At 38.8% G+C, this 17855-nt stretch overlaps 2 protein-coding genes across 2 annotated transcripts; both read right to left on the bottom strand.

The window, feature by feature from the left end:
• Positions 1–3754: 3754 nt before the first annotated feature.
• LOC141719974 (uncharacterized) lies at positions 3755–4794 on the bottom strand. The gene is made up of 3 exons (XM_074522331.1): positions 4666–4794; positions 4092–4178; positions 3755–4024 (listed from the first exon to the last, which is right to left on the bottom strand). Exons 1-3 carry the CDS (start codon positions 4792–4794, stop codon positions 3755–3757), a joined length of 486 nt encoding a protein of 161 aa, XP_074378432.1.
• A 6-nt stretch (positions 4795–4800) lies between these two features.
• LOC141719973 (uncharacterized) lies at positions 4801–5706 on the bottom strand. The gene is made up of 2 exons (XM_074522330.1): positions 5101–5706; positions 4801–5001 (listed from the first exon to the last, which is right to left on the bottom strand). Exons 1-2 carry the CDS (start codon positions 5704–5706, stop codon positions 4801–4803), a joined length of 807 nt encoding a protein of 268 aa, XP_074378431.1.
• Positions 5707–17855: the final 12149 nt, after the last annotated feature.

Raw genomic sequence — 17855 nt, 5'->3', positions numbered from 1 at the left:
TACTCTTTCTCTGCAAGTCGCGTGTTCAATCCCTAGCACTTACAATATTAATAATTATACAAATTTTCAAATTTCGGGTTCGGTTTCAGGTTCGGGTATGAATATCCAATTAAAAAAAATCGGGTTTTGGGTATACCCGAATCCGATCCGAAATCCGATGGATCGGGTTCAGGTATTCATTTTCGAGTATTTTTCAGGTTCGGGTCGGGTTCTGGTATGGATAAAATTTTCGGGTTTGGATATGGATTCTGTAATACTCGATCTGATCCGACCCGATTGCCATCCTTTCCTCCAATGAGCGAGGAGGTGGCTGATGTCATAAGTCAGGTCAATGTATGCTACTATGCCTACGTCCCCGCTGCTTCCCCTGAACCATATGTGCCTCCTGCCGAGCCCGAACTCGAGGGTGAAATCATCTTTAGAAAGTAAATCATTCTAGATGGGGAGGAGAGTTCTACCTCGGCCCATGAAGAGGCAAAAGTGCTCGCTTGCCGTGACTTGGCCACCTCTTTTACCCAGAAGCATCTGGCCGACATCGTTGACCAGTTCCAGCTCGAGGGACATGTGATTCTTCTCAGGCCGCATATGCGATGCTACAGATTTAATCATCAAGAAAATGGAGGCAGGGTGCCTCGCATGTTCTTGTCCACCTTCTTACTCAGGCTAGGAATTTCTTCACCCCTCCACCCTTTCATTAGAGATGTGTGCGAGTACTACCAGCTCGCCTCGCTTCAGATTAATCCAAATGGATATAGGGCCGCTATCGCTTTGTACATTATGTACCACAAGCGCGGGTTCCCTCCTCTTACCGTGAGGCAGTTCGATTATTTTCTCAACCTGAAACATTTGCCAAATGATTTTGGATATTTCTACCTATCTATCTGGCCATGTTATAGCAAGAAAAATCTCATCCATAACGGACCGAGCAACTTAGGGAAGTGGAAAAGCCTTTACTTCTACGTTCATGAAGTGCCTCGAGTCCAAACTCACTTTTACTACAATCCATGTAAGACAAGTCCTTTATGGTCGCATTTCTTTTCTTTATAATAGTTCTTTTTTAACAATCAATCTTTTTTATTTATCTCCAGCCACCCCTCCTCGCACTGTCCTTCAAGGGCAGGAAAAAAGAAATGTAGACAGCCTTTTAGAGCTTCCCAAAACAGACATAGTTATCCGTAAACTCATTACCACCTCGAACCTGGTCGAGTGTGGGTTTTTGAAAGAAGGAGTGAGACTCACTCCTCAAAAGAAAAAACCAAAAAAGAGAAATAGGAATGGTTGGAATATTGGGCTCGCACGTGCGAGTTGATGGGATCGCACCCTATATTTTACTCGCATCTTCCATATTGCATTTTCATCTGCATCTCCTATTTGCTCGCATCTTACTTTAAATTGTATCTTTTTCATGTCCTTATCTAGCGGTGCTAATATATTTTTTTGTTTTAATATTTTCAGAAATTGTCATCTCACCCATTCCCTTTATGGAGGAGGCTGAACAGGCCGCAACCTCGGGTCTGGTTCAGCCCGCTGCTGCGACCACATCGGCTCGCAACCAAGATATTTCTTCAGCTCGTATGACAACCCTAACGGAGCATCTCAAGAGTGGTGGGCCTTCTCCTTGGATAAAAAGGCATCGCATCTCGAAGGAAGGGAGACCAATCAAGCCCGTTCCTAAGAAAACCATTCTCTTAATTCCTGCTGACGTTCCCCTTCCATCTTCTTCATCTGCCAACGCAGTCACGTCCATCTTTGTCCGGCTCACAGAAGCCAACATCTGCGACCAGGATGTTAATGATTAGACTTCCACTTCTCTTGAGGCTAAAAATGATGCCTTGACCCGGGCCACTGCCGAAGTGTATTTCCGTCAGCTCTCCAAGACCCAGGAAATTCGAGCTATTGGCTAGGCTAGCGTGAGGTTGGATGCTAAAGTCAAATCCCTTCAAAATCAGGTCAATGAGCACGTGCGGGAGAAGGTTAAGCTTGTGAATAACTATAATCAAAAGCTACTTGACTTGTCTTCTGCTCATGAGAAGGCGTTGAGGGAGTAGAATGAGGCCCATGATTTAGCCTCGGAGGATGCAAAGAGGGGGAAGGAGGCCCTGGATAAGAGAGTTACTGAGTTAGAGGGGTCTCTTTCAGCCAGGCCGCGAGCCAGGAGGCCGCTCTTACAGATGTCAAGAATCTAGGGGCCAGAAATCTTATGAAAGTCTTTATCAGCAAGGTCCTTGACTTCGATTGGGGTCTCCTGGGTGCGGGCACGACCAGACATGGCGAGAAACTTAGGCTGGAGATGGAAAGAGATGCCCAGAGAGCAGAAGAGGCTCGGGTAGCAGCTTAGCAGGCCCGGGTCACAGCTGAGCAGGCCCAGAAGGAGGAAGAAGCTAACAAGTCTTAATTTAATTTAATTCAATAATTTTTTTATGGGGAAGTGGGCACCCCGTTTTCCTCGTGTATGTATTTATAGTATCTTGCCTTTGGGCCTCAACTCTGAACTATGGTTGTTGTAAAAGTTTCCAAGTCTTCTGTGCTCGCACCTACTCTTGCCATGCTAGCCAATTTCCCTTGTTAATTTTCTTTATTTTGTGTAAGTTTAATGTGCCCCTACTGACCTAGGGTTATCATAGCCCTGGCCACATATGGCGGGTGTTATACCTTGACAGCAGGGCCGAGCCCACAAGCTCGCGTTATCTTCCTTTCTTTTGTTTTGTACTTTTATATGCCCGCGTTACTCCTATGTACAACAAGTAAAATTAATTAATGATAAAAAGGCTCCCATCGCTGCTGAATCATAATTGTTGCATGTGTACTCGCATTAGTGAGCCGGGCCCATGAGCTCGTATCTCGTTATTGTATTCTCTTTTCGCATAATGCGAGTCGGATGGTTCAAATACGATCCTCTCACAATCTTCTTCCTTTGTTAAAAATTACCCTTCAGTATGGTGAAATTTTGCCACTACTGGCCTAAAGTTATAATAACCCTGGTCGTGTATGGTGAGTTTATTTTATCATGGACCGAGCTCAGCGGCTCTTATCGTATGTCAATCATTTTTAAAAAAAACATCCAATATTTGTCAAGTATTTTATCCCCGCGTCCGACTTAGACGTTCGGCATCGCGGGCTCAGCCTTACAAGTTTAGGCCCGCATATACGGGCTCGCATATGCGGCTGCCTTCAACTTCATGACGAGCTCATGTTGCTTATTATGTAATGACCTCGCTTTATATAAGCTGGTTATTATAATACTGATCCGAAACGGTCCGGAGCCCAGCTCGAGTATATAAAAAAGTGATTGTTTTGCCCTCGCATGGGAGTCCCTAGGGAGTGTTCTCATGCTGGTCTCTTAGTCAAATGTCAAAAATCAAGACACACAACAAGTAAATAACAATCATTCATTCATAGATAACGGAAAGTGAGTCAATTACATGCTTGTAGCCTCGGGGAGGCACCTATATAACACTATCCCCCGAGACTTAGGAATATTTTAATAATACTAAGTCTGAAAAGAACAATATTACTGATAATACTTGCGGAGATGCTCGGCATTACAGGCTTGCGAGATCAACTTGTATCGCATATCACTGAGGTGGTAGGTTCCCTCCCAAAGTACTGATTTTATCTTGTAGGGGCCTTCCCAATTTTCCCCAAAGACTCTGTGGTTCACTACCTTGGTGTTTGGCATGACCCGGCGCAGAACAAAATCTCCCACCTTAAAAGTCCGGGCTTGAACCTTGCTATTGTAGTGCCGAGCTGTCCTCTATTGATACACTGCTATCCTGATCTGAGCATCCTCTCGAGTCTCCTCGATCATGTCCAAGTAGAGTCGATGGTTTACCTCAATTTCCCCTGAGTCATAATTATCCCTTCGAAAAGATCCTGCCCCCACTTCAATCGGCACCATGGCCTCACACCCATATACCATAGGGAAAGGGGTCTCCCCGGTGGTAGTTCTCGGGGTGGTATTATAGGACCATGAAACCTGTGGGAGCTCTTCTGGCCATGTTCCATTCTTCTCCTCTAGCTTTGCCTTCAAAGTATGTTTGATGATCTTATTAACCAGCTTCCGTCTGCCGATTATTCTGAGGGTGATTAACCTCACTAAAGCTCTTCTGAATCCCCATTTGCTCACAAAATTCTCTCATCTCCTTGTTGTCAAATTGCTTCCCATTATCCGAAACCAGCTTTTATGGGATGCCGTACCGGCACAGAATAGCTCTATACACAAATTATTTGAGCTTCTTTGCTGTGATGGTGGCCAAAGGCTCAGCTTCTGCCCACTTCGTGAAATAATCCACCGCAACAACTGCATATTTGACACCCCCTGGCCTTCAAGAGTTCTCCAATCAAATCGATCCCCCACATAGCAAAGGGCCAAGGGCTCATGAGAGATGTGAGAGGGGCCACGGGGCTGTTGTAATAATTGGCATACCGCTGACACTTATCACAAGCTCGAGAAGATTCAAAGGCATCTTTTTTCGGCGTTGCCCAATAGTAACCCTGACGGAGGATTTTCTGAGCTAGAGAGATACCCCCCGAGTGATTGCCACAAATGCCTTCGTGCGCCTCCCTTAAGATATAGTTACATTCATCCCCGTCTATGAACTTGAGAAGGGGCACGCTGAACCCTCTTTTGTACAGGATCCCATCATATATCACATAACGAGCTACCTTACACTTTAATCTCCTTGCCTCATTCTTATCATTCGGAAGCATTCCTTCTTTTATATAAGCCAAGATAGGGGTCATCCATGTCGAGCCAAAACTGCCTCCAATATTACTAACCTCGTGCTCGGGCATACTAGGTCACCTCTGTATATCAAGGGAAATGGCCCCTAGCAAAGTGGCCTCATGACGCGAGCCTAGTTTGGCTAGCTCATCTGTGCCTTCATTCTGTCCGCGTGGGATAAGCTCTAGCCTCACTTCATGGAACATGCTGATTATTCTTTGTGCATATTTTAGGTAAAGTCCTGTCCTCGGCCCTTTAGCTTGGTACCCCCCGTTTACCTGGTAAACCACAATCATAGAGTCACTGAACACGTTCAAATTCTAAGCCCTCATTTCCAAGGCTAGTTTGAGGCCACTGATTAGGCCCTTGTATTCAACATCGTTGTTGGTCGCATGAAAAGCCAAATGGGTCGCATGTCTTATCTTGTGCCCCTCATGGATGATCAACTCAATTCCAGCTCCAGCCCCTTCCCCTTTGGAGGCTCCATCTACAAACAAGCTCCACCATAGGGCGAAGTTCTCCTTCCCTTGCTCACTCTCTTCTGCCCCTGGTATGACAATGATGGCTCCCTGAACCTTCTCCTGATGTGGGGGAAACTCTAGGATAAAATCAGCCAAGGCTAGGCCTTTGATCGCGGTCCTATGCTTATACTCCACCTTAAACTGGCCGAGCTCTATTGTCCACTTCAACATTCGACCAGAAGCCTCAGGCTTATGCATCATCTTCCTGAGGGGATAAGAGGTTCTTACCTCTATCATATGGGCCTGAAAACAGGGTCTAAGCTTTCGAGAAGCCAGGATTAGAGCATATGCCAGCTTCTTGAGATTCGTATACTGGGTCTCTGTATTAGCCAATCTTTTACTCACATAATACACTGGGAGTTGAACATCCCCTTCCTCTCTCACCAACACAGCACTGACTGAAAAGTCGGACACCGCCAAAAAGAGAATCGGAACTTCTCCTGCCTTTGGATTAGACAACATGAGAGGGTTGCCAAGGTGCTTCTTTATATTCTGAAATGCATCTTAAGACTCCTTTATCCATTCAAAGTTCTTCCCAACTCTTTTGATCGCTTTAAAGAATTCATTGTTAGGTTTCGAGCACATAAAGGCAACGGAAACAATAATTAAAAACATAAAAAATCATAATTTTTGAAACCCGCCGCAGGATCCACGCGAAAAAACATATATTTAATTCGTAGATTAGATTGTTTACCTTAAGAAGATTTACCAATTGGTTGACTAATGGAGATCCAAAGCTTGTTCAATCACCACGCATCCCGCTCTCGTGATCTGCGCTCTATCGGTATCCACAGAATGCTTGAACTCAAGGATTGGATGTGTACTAGCACAAACTCGTTTCTTCTTGCTCTCTCCATCTTCTCTCTTGGTGGCTAGGGTTTTAGTAAAAGTCTTTTGCTTGCCCACCAAAAATCAACCACACAAGAGATATTATATAGAGAGTAGAAAAACGAATTATAACTCTTAACTAATTAGGAGTTATTATTAATTCAAAATTTCTATTTGTATTATAATTAAGTCTCACTTAATTATTTAACAAATAAATTTCATAATTAATATTAGTAAGTTCAAATATCAATATTTATCTAATTAATTAAGTCAAACTTAATTAATATTATAAATAATTCAAATTACTTTAATTTAATTTAAATCCAATTTAAATTAAATAATCCTTCAAGCATTCTTTGTGTGTGACCCTATAGGTTATTATTACGTTGGTAACGAATTTTAAATCTAATTAAAAATCGTAAAGAATGAGCGGTATTTAGTAATACATCATTGTTACCCAAGTAATAATAATTAAATCGGTGATCGATTAAACCTTTCGTGAATAATGTACATGTAATATAATCCCTTTAACCAAATATTATAGATTAAACTAGAGGCATGTAATGTGTCATCCTCATCATAGTTTAATCCAAGTTTTCTTGATCAATGAGTAGAGTATCATATCAAATCAACATTTGAGCGTGGCCACGCATTTCATAGTCTAGCTCACACAAGAGGCCAATAATATCACTCCTAAAATAGGAGGGTTAAATCATATTTAGATCATTCATGTTTCTCATACGATTCATAATATACCCAATGTCCACTTTTATCATTACCCGGTCAAAGATAACTTTTAATGGAATCAATATATATTAATATTCGTATAGAATTATAATGACTTCAGGTCTAAGGACCATTACATCATTATCACTGTGAGAATTACTTATGACACAACAGAAATGTAGAATCTCACATTGGGTCTGTCCAGCACCATGTACATATACATCTGCCTGCGTCTTTGACTTTAGTATCACTATACCTATGATCAATGAGATGTGATTATCAGTCAATATACACACCAGTCTTAATGCATTATTATAGTCCCTTAATAATAATAATCGACTAGGGACATTTAGGAATATTGATACTATTCTCATAATCTCATTTCAAAGTCACGTACTTAGAGATATAGAATTGCATATCATATTCCAAGGACATTTATTAATCTAACATTTATATCGCAGTAAATTAAGAATTAATAAATAATAAAGAGAATAATCGATAGAACATAAACATTAATAATCCTAATATCTTAAACTAAAATATCATAGTGTTGTCTCTAGGGCACAAACACTGACAATCTCCCACTTGCACTAGAGCCAATCACCCATGTATCTAATACTCATGGAACTAGTATGACCATCGTACTTCTGCTGCGACAAAGCCTTAGTCAGTGGGTCTGAAACACTATCATTACTATGCACTTTATATTTATATCTCCTTAATCATTAATCTCATTAATAAGGCGATATTGCCTAAGGACATGCCTAAACAGTCTCCATGGCTGTTTCAAAAAAATATCAATATATTCAGCATCCTTTATAGAATCATCAATGTTCTTGCTGTGAACTATTCCAGTTAACATCACTTATATTTAGAAAAAACACAAACCAGACATAGACACATAATCATCATTGTTTATCCAGAAATTAGGTTAAGAAACTAGTATCAGTGTAACCCTTTACAACCAGTTCCCTATCTTCTCCATACACCAAAAATAAATCTTAAGTCCTCTTTAAGTACTTAAGAATATTCTTGAAAATTATCCAGTGACCCTCACCTGGATTAGACTGGTATCTGCTCGTCATTGTCAAAATATACGAAACATCAGGATAAATACATATCATTGTACACATTATAGATCCAATTGCTAAAGCATATGGAGCTTTCTCAAACAACCCTTATCATCTAATAATTTAGAGGGAAATTATCTTTTGAGATCACTATCCCATGAGACATCGAAACATATCATTTCTTTATCTCCTGCATCCTAAAATGATTCAATATTTTATCAATGTATGTACTCCGACTAGGTCGATTAATCTTTTCAGTCTATCTCTATAGATCTTGATCCCTATTATATAGGTAGCATCGCCTAAGTATTTCACCAAGAAACTATTTCTCAACCAAGTCTTAACAACCTGTAGAGAAGGTATATGATTCCTTATTTGTTATATGCCATCTACATATAATACTAGGAATGTCACATGGCTCCCACTAACCTTCTTGTAAACACATGGTTTATCTTCGTTTTGAATAAAGCCAAACTCTTTGACCGTTTCATCAAAATGAATATTCATTCTCCTTGAGGCTTGCTTCAATCTATAAATAGATAGAAGCAACTTACAAACTATCCTAGCAAACTTTGGATCGACAAAACCCTCAGGTTGTATCATATATACATCATCTTCAAGGCTCCCATATAAGAAAGCAGTTTTGACATCCATTTGCCAAATCTCATAGTCAAAGTAAGCAACTATTGCTAACAAAATCCTGATGGACTTGACCATAGTAACCGGTGAAAAATCTCATCATAGTCTATACCATGAATTTGTTTGAAATTTTTTGCCACTAGTCGTGTCTTAGAAGTCTGTACTTTACCATCCATGGTAGTTTTCTTCTTGAAAACCCACTTGCACCCTATAGGTTTTACCCCTTCGAGCGGATCAACTAAAGTCAGTACTTTATTTTGATACATGGATGCCATCTCAGATTTCATGGCCTCTAGCCATCTCTTGAAGTCTGAACTGTTTATAACATCTTGGTAGGTGAGAGGCTTATCATTATCCGTAAGCAGCACATCACCATCTTGAGTCAAAAAAAATTCATAATTTCTCCCGGGCTCATGGTGAATCCTACTAGATCTACGAATAACATGTGTTTCTTGGACATGATTACTTTCAACATTTTGATGTACATCTTGATCTTATTCCAACTCTGGTTCAATGTTATCATGTGGTTCTCGATCTTCATCGAGATGTATTATCCTCCCACTGATTTTCTTAGAAAGTAGTTCTCCCTCAAGAAATACAGCAGGCCGAGCAACAAACACTTTGTTCCCGGAAGGATTAAAAAAACTATACCCTAGTCTCACTTGGGTATCCCACAAAATAGGTTCTATCTAATTTTGGTCCAAGCTTGTCAGAGGCTAAACGTTTTACAAATGCTTCACGTCCCCAAATTTTCATAAATGACATGCTTTGACATTTTTCACTCTATATCTCATACGGAGTATTTTGAACCGCTTTAGTCGTAACTTGGTAAAATGTATATGCAGCCGTTTTTAGAGCATAACCTTAGAAACTAAATGGAAGATCCGCTTGACTCATCATCGATCACACTATGTCCAATAAGGTACGATTTCTCCTCTCAGAATCTCTATTCCATTGAGGTGTTCCAGAAGGAGTAAGTTATGATACACTATCACAATCCTTCAAGAAACTCTTGAAATTGAGGTTTAAGTATTCTCCTCCACGATCTGATCGTAAAACTTTTATACTTTTCCCTTGTTTTCTTTTCTACTTCGGCCTTATACTCTTTGAACATTTCAAAAGAATCGGGTTTGTTCTTCATAAGAACCACATATCCATATCTACTGAAATCATCAGTAAATGTTATGAAGCAGTATAAGCCCCCTTTGCCATCATACGCATTCGACCACATACATCATTATATATAAGTCATAATCGTTTGGTGGCCCTTTCACCTGATCAAGTAAAAGAAGCTTTAGTCATTTTTCCAATGAGACAAAGTTTGCATCTTTCGTATGATTCAAAATCAAACTTATCCAAGTATTCATCTATATGTAACTCAGAAATGTGTTTCTCATTAATATGGCTTAACGACAATGCTAGAGGTAATGTTTGATTTGAGTCAACTTAGAACATATAAATTGTTAACTAATTGTGCAACATTATAAGTCTTATCATTGAAATATAATAAACAACTATTTTTTATTTAATTAAAATGAAAACCTTTCTTGTCCAGACAAGAAATTGACTTAATGTATCCGCTAAAGGCAGGCACGTAATAACAATTTATCAAGTTCTCAATATCGCCTTATGGGCAACATTAGGTATCGAGTTCCTTCAACTAGAGCAATAACTTTTGCTCCAATTCTAACCCTATACCTGAAGCTTGACCATTGCTAGTCTTCTTCTTTAGATCTTCCAAATAAGCTCGACAATTTAACTTCCATTCATCCAGTTATTTCCACATAAATGACAATCATCTCCTTTAGCAACACCACTATTTGGCTTCAAAATCCCTTTGGGATTGGACTTTGGTTTGGCACCGAATAAGATCAAATCTTCACCTTGCCTGTCCACTTTCCTTTCCCATTTGTATTCCATGTGAACATCATCAATATGGACGTAATTCATGCCTTTACCGTGTTATTTTCAACAGTTCTAAACATGCTTAACAACTCAGAGAGTGTTCTATCTATCTCATTCCTTTTGTTCTTGAAAAGCTGAGAATAGAAGTTGTTCAAAGATCGTTTGATCAAATCACGCTGAGTCTCTAGACCATTCTTGAAACCCAAAATATCAAGGTACATATGCCTATCACCTTTAGAACATGTGGTCCAACCAGATATGATTCTCCCATTAATGCAAAATATGGTGCCTTATTATTGTCAAATCTTTCTGACGAGCCTATCCTTCAAACATCTTTTGAAGGTGCTCAATCTTATCATAAGCATCATTATGCTCTTGTTGCTTCTAAAGCTCAGCACTCATAATTACAAGTATGAGACATGAAACATCAGTTGCACAATTAATTTGATTCTGGTAAGCATTTTGTTCTGCACATGTTTATTTCTCAGCTAGAAGAAATAAGGGAGGGGTTTGAGTGACATCCTTGAACCCGAGGACAATCCTCAAGTTCCCATTTCAATCGAGGAAATTATTTCATGTCAGTTTGTCCTTCTTAAGGACTATTACATAGAGAAGTTATTTGTGTTTTTTATCATTTGATATCTACAATATTAAAGTGCATAAAATGACTTAGTCTACTAATGATCATTAAATTATGTTCAAGTGATTATTCATATATATATTCACAATATATATCTCCCACAATTTTTATCAAATCAATAGCCCTAACTATTAATTCGAAAAAAATATCTTCTATATCCTTTCCAGTGAGCCAAGATCCATATTTCACCACACGTTAGGTCAGCTTTGGCTTTTCTCCTAAAATATGATTATTTAGGTAGACAACATTTGTCAATTATATCAACTATATAACTCTTGGATAGTTTGGTGGAACAATATTTGTTCATATTAATCTAATAAATCTCGCCAAACTCTATGCCTCTAAGTTCACAATCCTATTGTGATAACTTAGTTAAGTCAAACCTAATAGTCAAAAAGTATCAATATACTTCAACACATCTCCCATGATAGATAGGAGTACTTCACTTTAGCGAACCCATTCCTGGTCGATCTAGGGGTTAACGCATTGGACTCATTGGAAGGCATCTGATCAACTTAATATTAACTTTAGGGTTTTGTTAATTTTAAAACGATCATGATCCCATCATAAAGAGATTCCCAATTTTTCCTTGAATAAAATACTTCAAATCAATATTCATCAACGGTTTGATTTCCAGGTAGTGAAGGAGTCACAACGGTCTCGCTTAAAACCCACAACCTTACAAGTTCAAAGACCCCTTGTTGACAAAATCGCCCCATATCGGAAATAAAGAAGATTCCTATTTCATTTTGTGTTTCATAAACACGAGAATCTCATAATCGTTTGTTCATTTGAAAATCTTGAGTCGTTACATATTTTATCTTGTTTAGAAAGCATGGCATGAGTGTCGTATATAATACATACATCCTTAATCTAATTAAGCATGCATCTTTATAAACTACTCTACACATACATTCATCATATGCTCATATATATGTAAAGTGAAATAAATAAACGTGGTTGGTTATGGTTTATTCCTATGTGATCTTCATCAAGTTAATTACAAAGATTTAGGTCAATCTAAGGTGAAAAATAAATACAGGTTAACTATTACATGTCTTATTTCTTGTATTGCTTCCTTGTATAGCCTCCATGTGAGATTACCCTTCCTTGATCTTCAAATCTTCATGTACATTACACGAATGAAAAATAAAAACTAATCTAATGTACTTACAATAAGAACTCGAGTTACATTCGAGATTTAATAATTACAAGATCAAACGACATGCAAGCCGTATTTAAAAAAACCAAAACCATTAACCTAAGGTCATAAGCCATAACCATCCACCATGCTCAATTAACACATAATAACATGTTAAAACACATAATATGATCTTAACATATCATACCCATTATGATCTAATTATAAAAACCAAATATAGCAAAAATCAGAAAATTCGAAATTAAATCTGATAACAGTAAATCATAAATTACAGGGTCTAAACGACGTCAAACGCCTTACAGATCAGTCGATGATAACTTTAGCTATCAGTTTTGTTCAGACGCTCAATTCCATATGAAATAGCATATTCGTTCGCCAAAATCAGACACCAGACCCAGATTTCAGCAAATCCGCTGCATCCGATTCAGAATCGTATCAAATACGATTAATATAATAAGAACAAACACAAAACATGTATGTATCATTATATATAGAGATTATATAATCATCATATGATTATACAACTCTCATGAATATCATATATTCAAAATATATACATACATACGCATATATAAACATAACAACATGTAAAATATACAAAATCGCATACATAACAGTCATGGAATATTGTATACATGTTATCATCATAAAACCAGTAAACACATAAACGAATTAAATACTTTTCGCAAGTAGCTCTGATGCCATTGTTGGGTTTCGAGCACATAAACGCAGCGGAAACAGTAATTACAAACGTAAAAAATCATAATTTTCGAAACCCGCCGCAGGATCTATGCAAAAAACATATATTTAATTTGTAGATCAAATTGTTTACCTTAAGAAGCTTTACCAATTGGTTGATTAATGGAGATCCAAAGCTTGTTCAATTACCACGCATCCCGCTCTCGCGATCTACGCTCTATCGGTATCCACACAAATGCTTGAACTCAAGGATTGGATGTGTACTAGCACAAACTCGTTTCTTCTTGCTCTCTCCATCTTCCCTCTTGGTGGCTAGGATTTTAGTAAAAGTCTTTTGCTTGCCCACCAAAAATCAGCCACACAAGAGAAATTATATAGAGAGTATAAAAACATATTATAACTCTTAACTAATTAGGGGTTATTATTAATTTGAAATTCCTATTTGTATTATAATTAAGACTCACTTAATTATTTAATAAATAAATTTCATAATTAATATTAGTAAATTTGAATATCAATATTTATCTAATTAATTAAGTCAAACTTAATTAATATTATAAATAATTCAAATTACTTTAATTTAATTTAAACCCAATTTAAATTAAATAATCCTTCAAGCATTCTTTGTGTGTGACCCTATAGGTTATTATTACGTTGGCAACGAATTTTAAATCTAATTAAAAATCGTAAACAATGAGCGACATCTAGTAATACATCATTGCTACCCAAATAATAATAATTAAATCGGTGATCGATTAAACCTTTCGTGAAAAATGTACAATGTAATATAATCCCTTTAACCAGATATTATAGATTAAACTAGAGGCATGTAATGTGTCATCCTCATCATAGTTTAATCCAAGTTTCCTTGATCAATGAGTAGATTATCATATCAAATTAACATTTGAGCGTGACCACGAATTTCATAGTCTAGCTCACACAAGAGGCCAATAATATCACTCCTAAAATAGGAGGGTTAAATCCTATCTAGATCATTCATATTTCTCATACGATTTATAATATACCCAATGTCCACTTTTATCATTACCCGGTCAAGGATAACTTTTAATGGAATCAATATATATTATTCTCGTATAGAAATATAATAACTTCAGGTCTAAGAACCATTATATCATTATCACTGTGAGAATTACTTATGACACAACAGACATGTAGAATCTCACATTGGGTCTGTTCAGCACCATGTACATATACATCTGCCTTTGATTTTTTACTTTAGTATCACTATACCTATGATCGATGAGATGTGATCATCGGTTAACAAAGACACCAGTCTTAATGCATTATTATTGTCCCTTAATAATAATACTCGACTAGAGACCATTAGGAATATTGATATTATTCTCATAATCTTATTTCTAAGTCACGTACTTAGAGATATAGAATTGCATATCATATTCCAAGGAAATTTATTAATCTAACATTTATATCGAAGTAAATTAAGAATTAATAAATTATAAAGAGAATAATCGATAGAACATAAACATTAATAATTCTAATGTCTTAAACTAAAACATCATAGTGTTGTCTCTAGGGCACAAACACTAACATTCATGGCATTTATTGGAGGACCTTGAGACAAAGCGGTTCAGAGTGTCCACCTTCCTATCAAGCTCTGCATATCCTTCACCCGTCGTGGAGATTTTATCTCGATTAGGGCTCGTATCTTCGCGGGGTTGGCCTTAATACCCCTATGGCTGACAATAAAGCCTAGAAACTTCCCAGAATCGACCCCGAACACATATTTCTGGGGGTTGAGCTTCATCACGTACTCCCTCAAGATCTGGAACATGTCTGATAGGTGACGAACGCGATCCTTTGCCTTCTTCGACTTCACCAGCATGTCATCCACATCCATAGTTTTTCCCAGTTGGTGTTTGAACATCTTGTTCATCAATCTTTGGTAGGTTGCTCTAGCATTAAGGAGCGCAGAGGGCATCCCGATGTATCAAAAAAGCCCCCGACCTGTGATAAAGGAGGTGTGCTCCTGATCTGGCCTATACATTGGGATTTGGTTCTATCCTGAATAAGCATCCATAAAGCTAAGTAATGTGTGCCCAACTGTGGAATCAACCAGTTGGTCAATTCGGGGTAGAGGAAAACTATCCTTCGGGCATGCTTTATTGAGGTCAGTGAAGTCCACAGGTTTCCTCCATTTGCCATTTGGTTTTTTAACAAGCACTGGATTTTCCAACCACGTTGGATAGAAAGTTTCTCTCACGAGTCCTGCCTCCATCAACCTATCTACTTCTTCCTTGAGGGCCTCTGCTCTCTCTCCACTGATTGGCCATCTCTTATATCTAACTCCCTTCTTTTTTGGATCTAAGTTGAGTCGGTGGCACATGACATTCGGGTCAATCCCTAGCATATCAGAGTGTGACCATGCAAAGACATCCAAATTTCTCCTCAAGAATTGAGTCAGCTCGGGGTTTAAGTTAGACCCTATTCAGAGAACCTTGGAAGGATCATCCGGGTCTACCAAAATTGGGGTTGTATCTTCTGCGGCCCCGGCCCGCTCCACCATTGGGGGCATTCTCGGGTCCAAGTCTTCCCGAGCTTCACTAGTTTCTCCCACTTTTATGATTGTCAAGCCTTCTGTCTCCTTGAGCTCGGGCTGGTGAGTTCGAACCAGATTACCAAATGTTCAAAAGTCATGGTGACCGTGCGGGTGATTCCCTTGGGCAGATCTATGGTTGTTTCGCGTGCCCACTTCCTTTTCTTGAGTCTCGCATCGACTTGCTCCGGACTCTCTTCTTCATCACTTGCTTCTTCTATAATTCCCTCATTTACCAAAATGATGGGCTGGGAGGCCTCCATTAATAGGGCCCCTGTGCGCGGCTCCACTTGAATCCCCAAGTGCTCGAAATAGTCCTCTGGCAATTCATCAATTGAGATCCCGTTTCAAGTCTCGTGTCCCTCGCGACGTACTCTTTTACTTCCCTCAGCCTCTTCCATGAGGACATCACTTTCATCCGGATCTTTTGATGTGTTTCCTAACTCTGCTGCCTTTAGTGCCTGGTTGTAGCAGACTTTCGATTCGTACTGACAACTCTTCAAGAAGCCTACCCCCGTGGGAGTTGGGAATTTTACTATCATGTGATGGATCGAGGTTACCATCCTTATTTCCCTCATAAGGGGTCTGCCAATTATAACATTGTAAGCACAGTGCTGGTCTACAACTGTAAACATGGCAACCTGTGTGGCCACATAAGGCTCCTCCCCCAAAGTCACTGGGAGCCGTATCATCCCCTTTACTCCGATCGAGTTTCCTGTGAACTAATGCAGGTGCACACCTGTCGAGGTGAGTTCTTTATCCAACAACCCTAGTTTCTTGTAGGCATCATAATTCAGAACGTTAGCCGAGCTCCCGGTATCCACCAATGCTCGGTGAAAGTTCACCGTCCCAATCTTCATTTTTATGACCAGGGCATCAGTATGTGGGTAATGAACATACTTGGAATCATTTTCCCGAAACACGATGTGATCAGCCTCCCTTTCGAAGAGCTCTGGGTTTTTTTGGCTCAGGTGGTTGACGTTGGTGAAGGGCACCTCTCACCTTAGGAACTTCGATATTAAATCATCGAAAGTATTCTGCCAGAGGCTCCCCCCTCTCTTTGTTTGATATTGGTCAGCGTGGCCACCGGAGGTGAATAGTGGACGGTGGACTGAAATTGCCTGATGAATCCTCCAATTGCCGCCATCTCCTTATGCTAGCCGGTCCCAACTTGGAAAATCATTGTTGGGCACTCCCTCAGAGTGACGTTGCGAAGAGTCTACAGCGAGTTGGCTCCGGCACCTGATAGACCTCCATCTCGGTGTTAAACTGTATAAGATATTCCGCCGGGGTCAGCCTTGCCATTAAATAGGACATCAGGGTTGTGCCTGAACACTCGAGGTAAGGGAGATCATCGAATAACAGCTGTGAACGGAGAAGGGGTCGTTGAGGCCGGGGGTTCCCTCTTCTCCTGCTCCATCTGGTCCAGGATCCTCCTTGGGTCTCCCACCCTAACAACTTCTCTCTCCCTGTCACCATTTGCATTACTCGAGTGATGAGAGCCCTGGGGTCGCTCATGGCGCCTGTTAGTGTTTGTGCCCTAAAGACAACACTATTATGTTTATATTATGAAACATTCGGATTATTAATTATGATTCTATGGATTATTCTTTAGTAATTTATTATATCTTTATTTTCTGCGATAAAATGTTAGATTAATAAATGTCTTTGGAATATGATATGTAAATCTGTATCTCTAAGTACGTGACTTAGAAATGAGATTATGAGAATAGTATTAGTATTCCTAAAGGTCCCTAGTCAAGTATTATTGTTAAGGGGCGATAATAAATACGTTGAGGCTAGTGTATTTGTTGACTGATGATCACATCTCATTGATCATAGGTATGGTGATACTAAAGTCAAAACAGAGGCACATGTATTAAATACATGGTGCCGGATTGACCTATTTTGAGATACTACATGTTTAAAGTATCATAAGTAAATCTCACAGTGATAATGATGTATTGGTCCTTTGACCTGAAATCATTATATTTCTATATGAGATTTAATATACTTTGATACTATTGAAAGTTATCCTTGACCGGGTAATAATAAAAGTAGACATTGGGTATATTATGAATCATATGAGAAATATGAATGATCCAGATGGGATTTATCCATCATTTATTAAAGGAGTGATATTATTGGCCTCTTGATTGAATAAGACTATAAAATGCATGGTCGTGCTCAAATACTGATTTTTTAATAGTTTACTCATTGATCAAGGAAAGAAGGATTAAACGTTAACAGAGGATGACACAATGCATGCCTTGAGTTTGATCAATAATATAAGGCTAAAGGGATTATATTATATTGTACATTATTCACGAATGGTTTAATTGAATCACCAATTATTATTATTACTTG

Source organism: Apium graveolens, chromosome 4 (assembly GCF_009905375.1).
Source record: "Apium graveolens cultivar Ventura chromosome 4, ASM990537v1, whole genome shotgun sequence".
Lineage (NCBI taxonomy): Eukaryota > Viridiplantae > Streptophyta > Magnoliopsida > Apiales > Apiaceae > Apium > Apium graveolens.
This window is presented reverse-complemented; position numbering and strand designations above follow the sequence as displayed.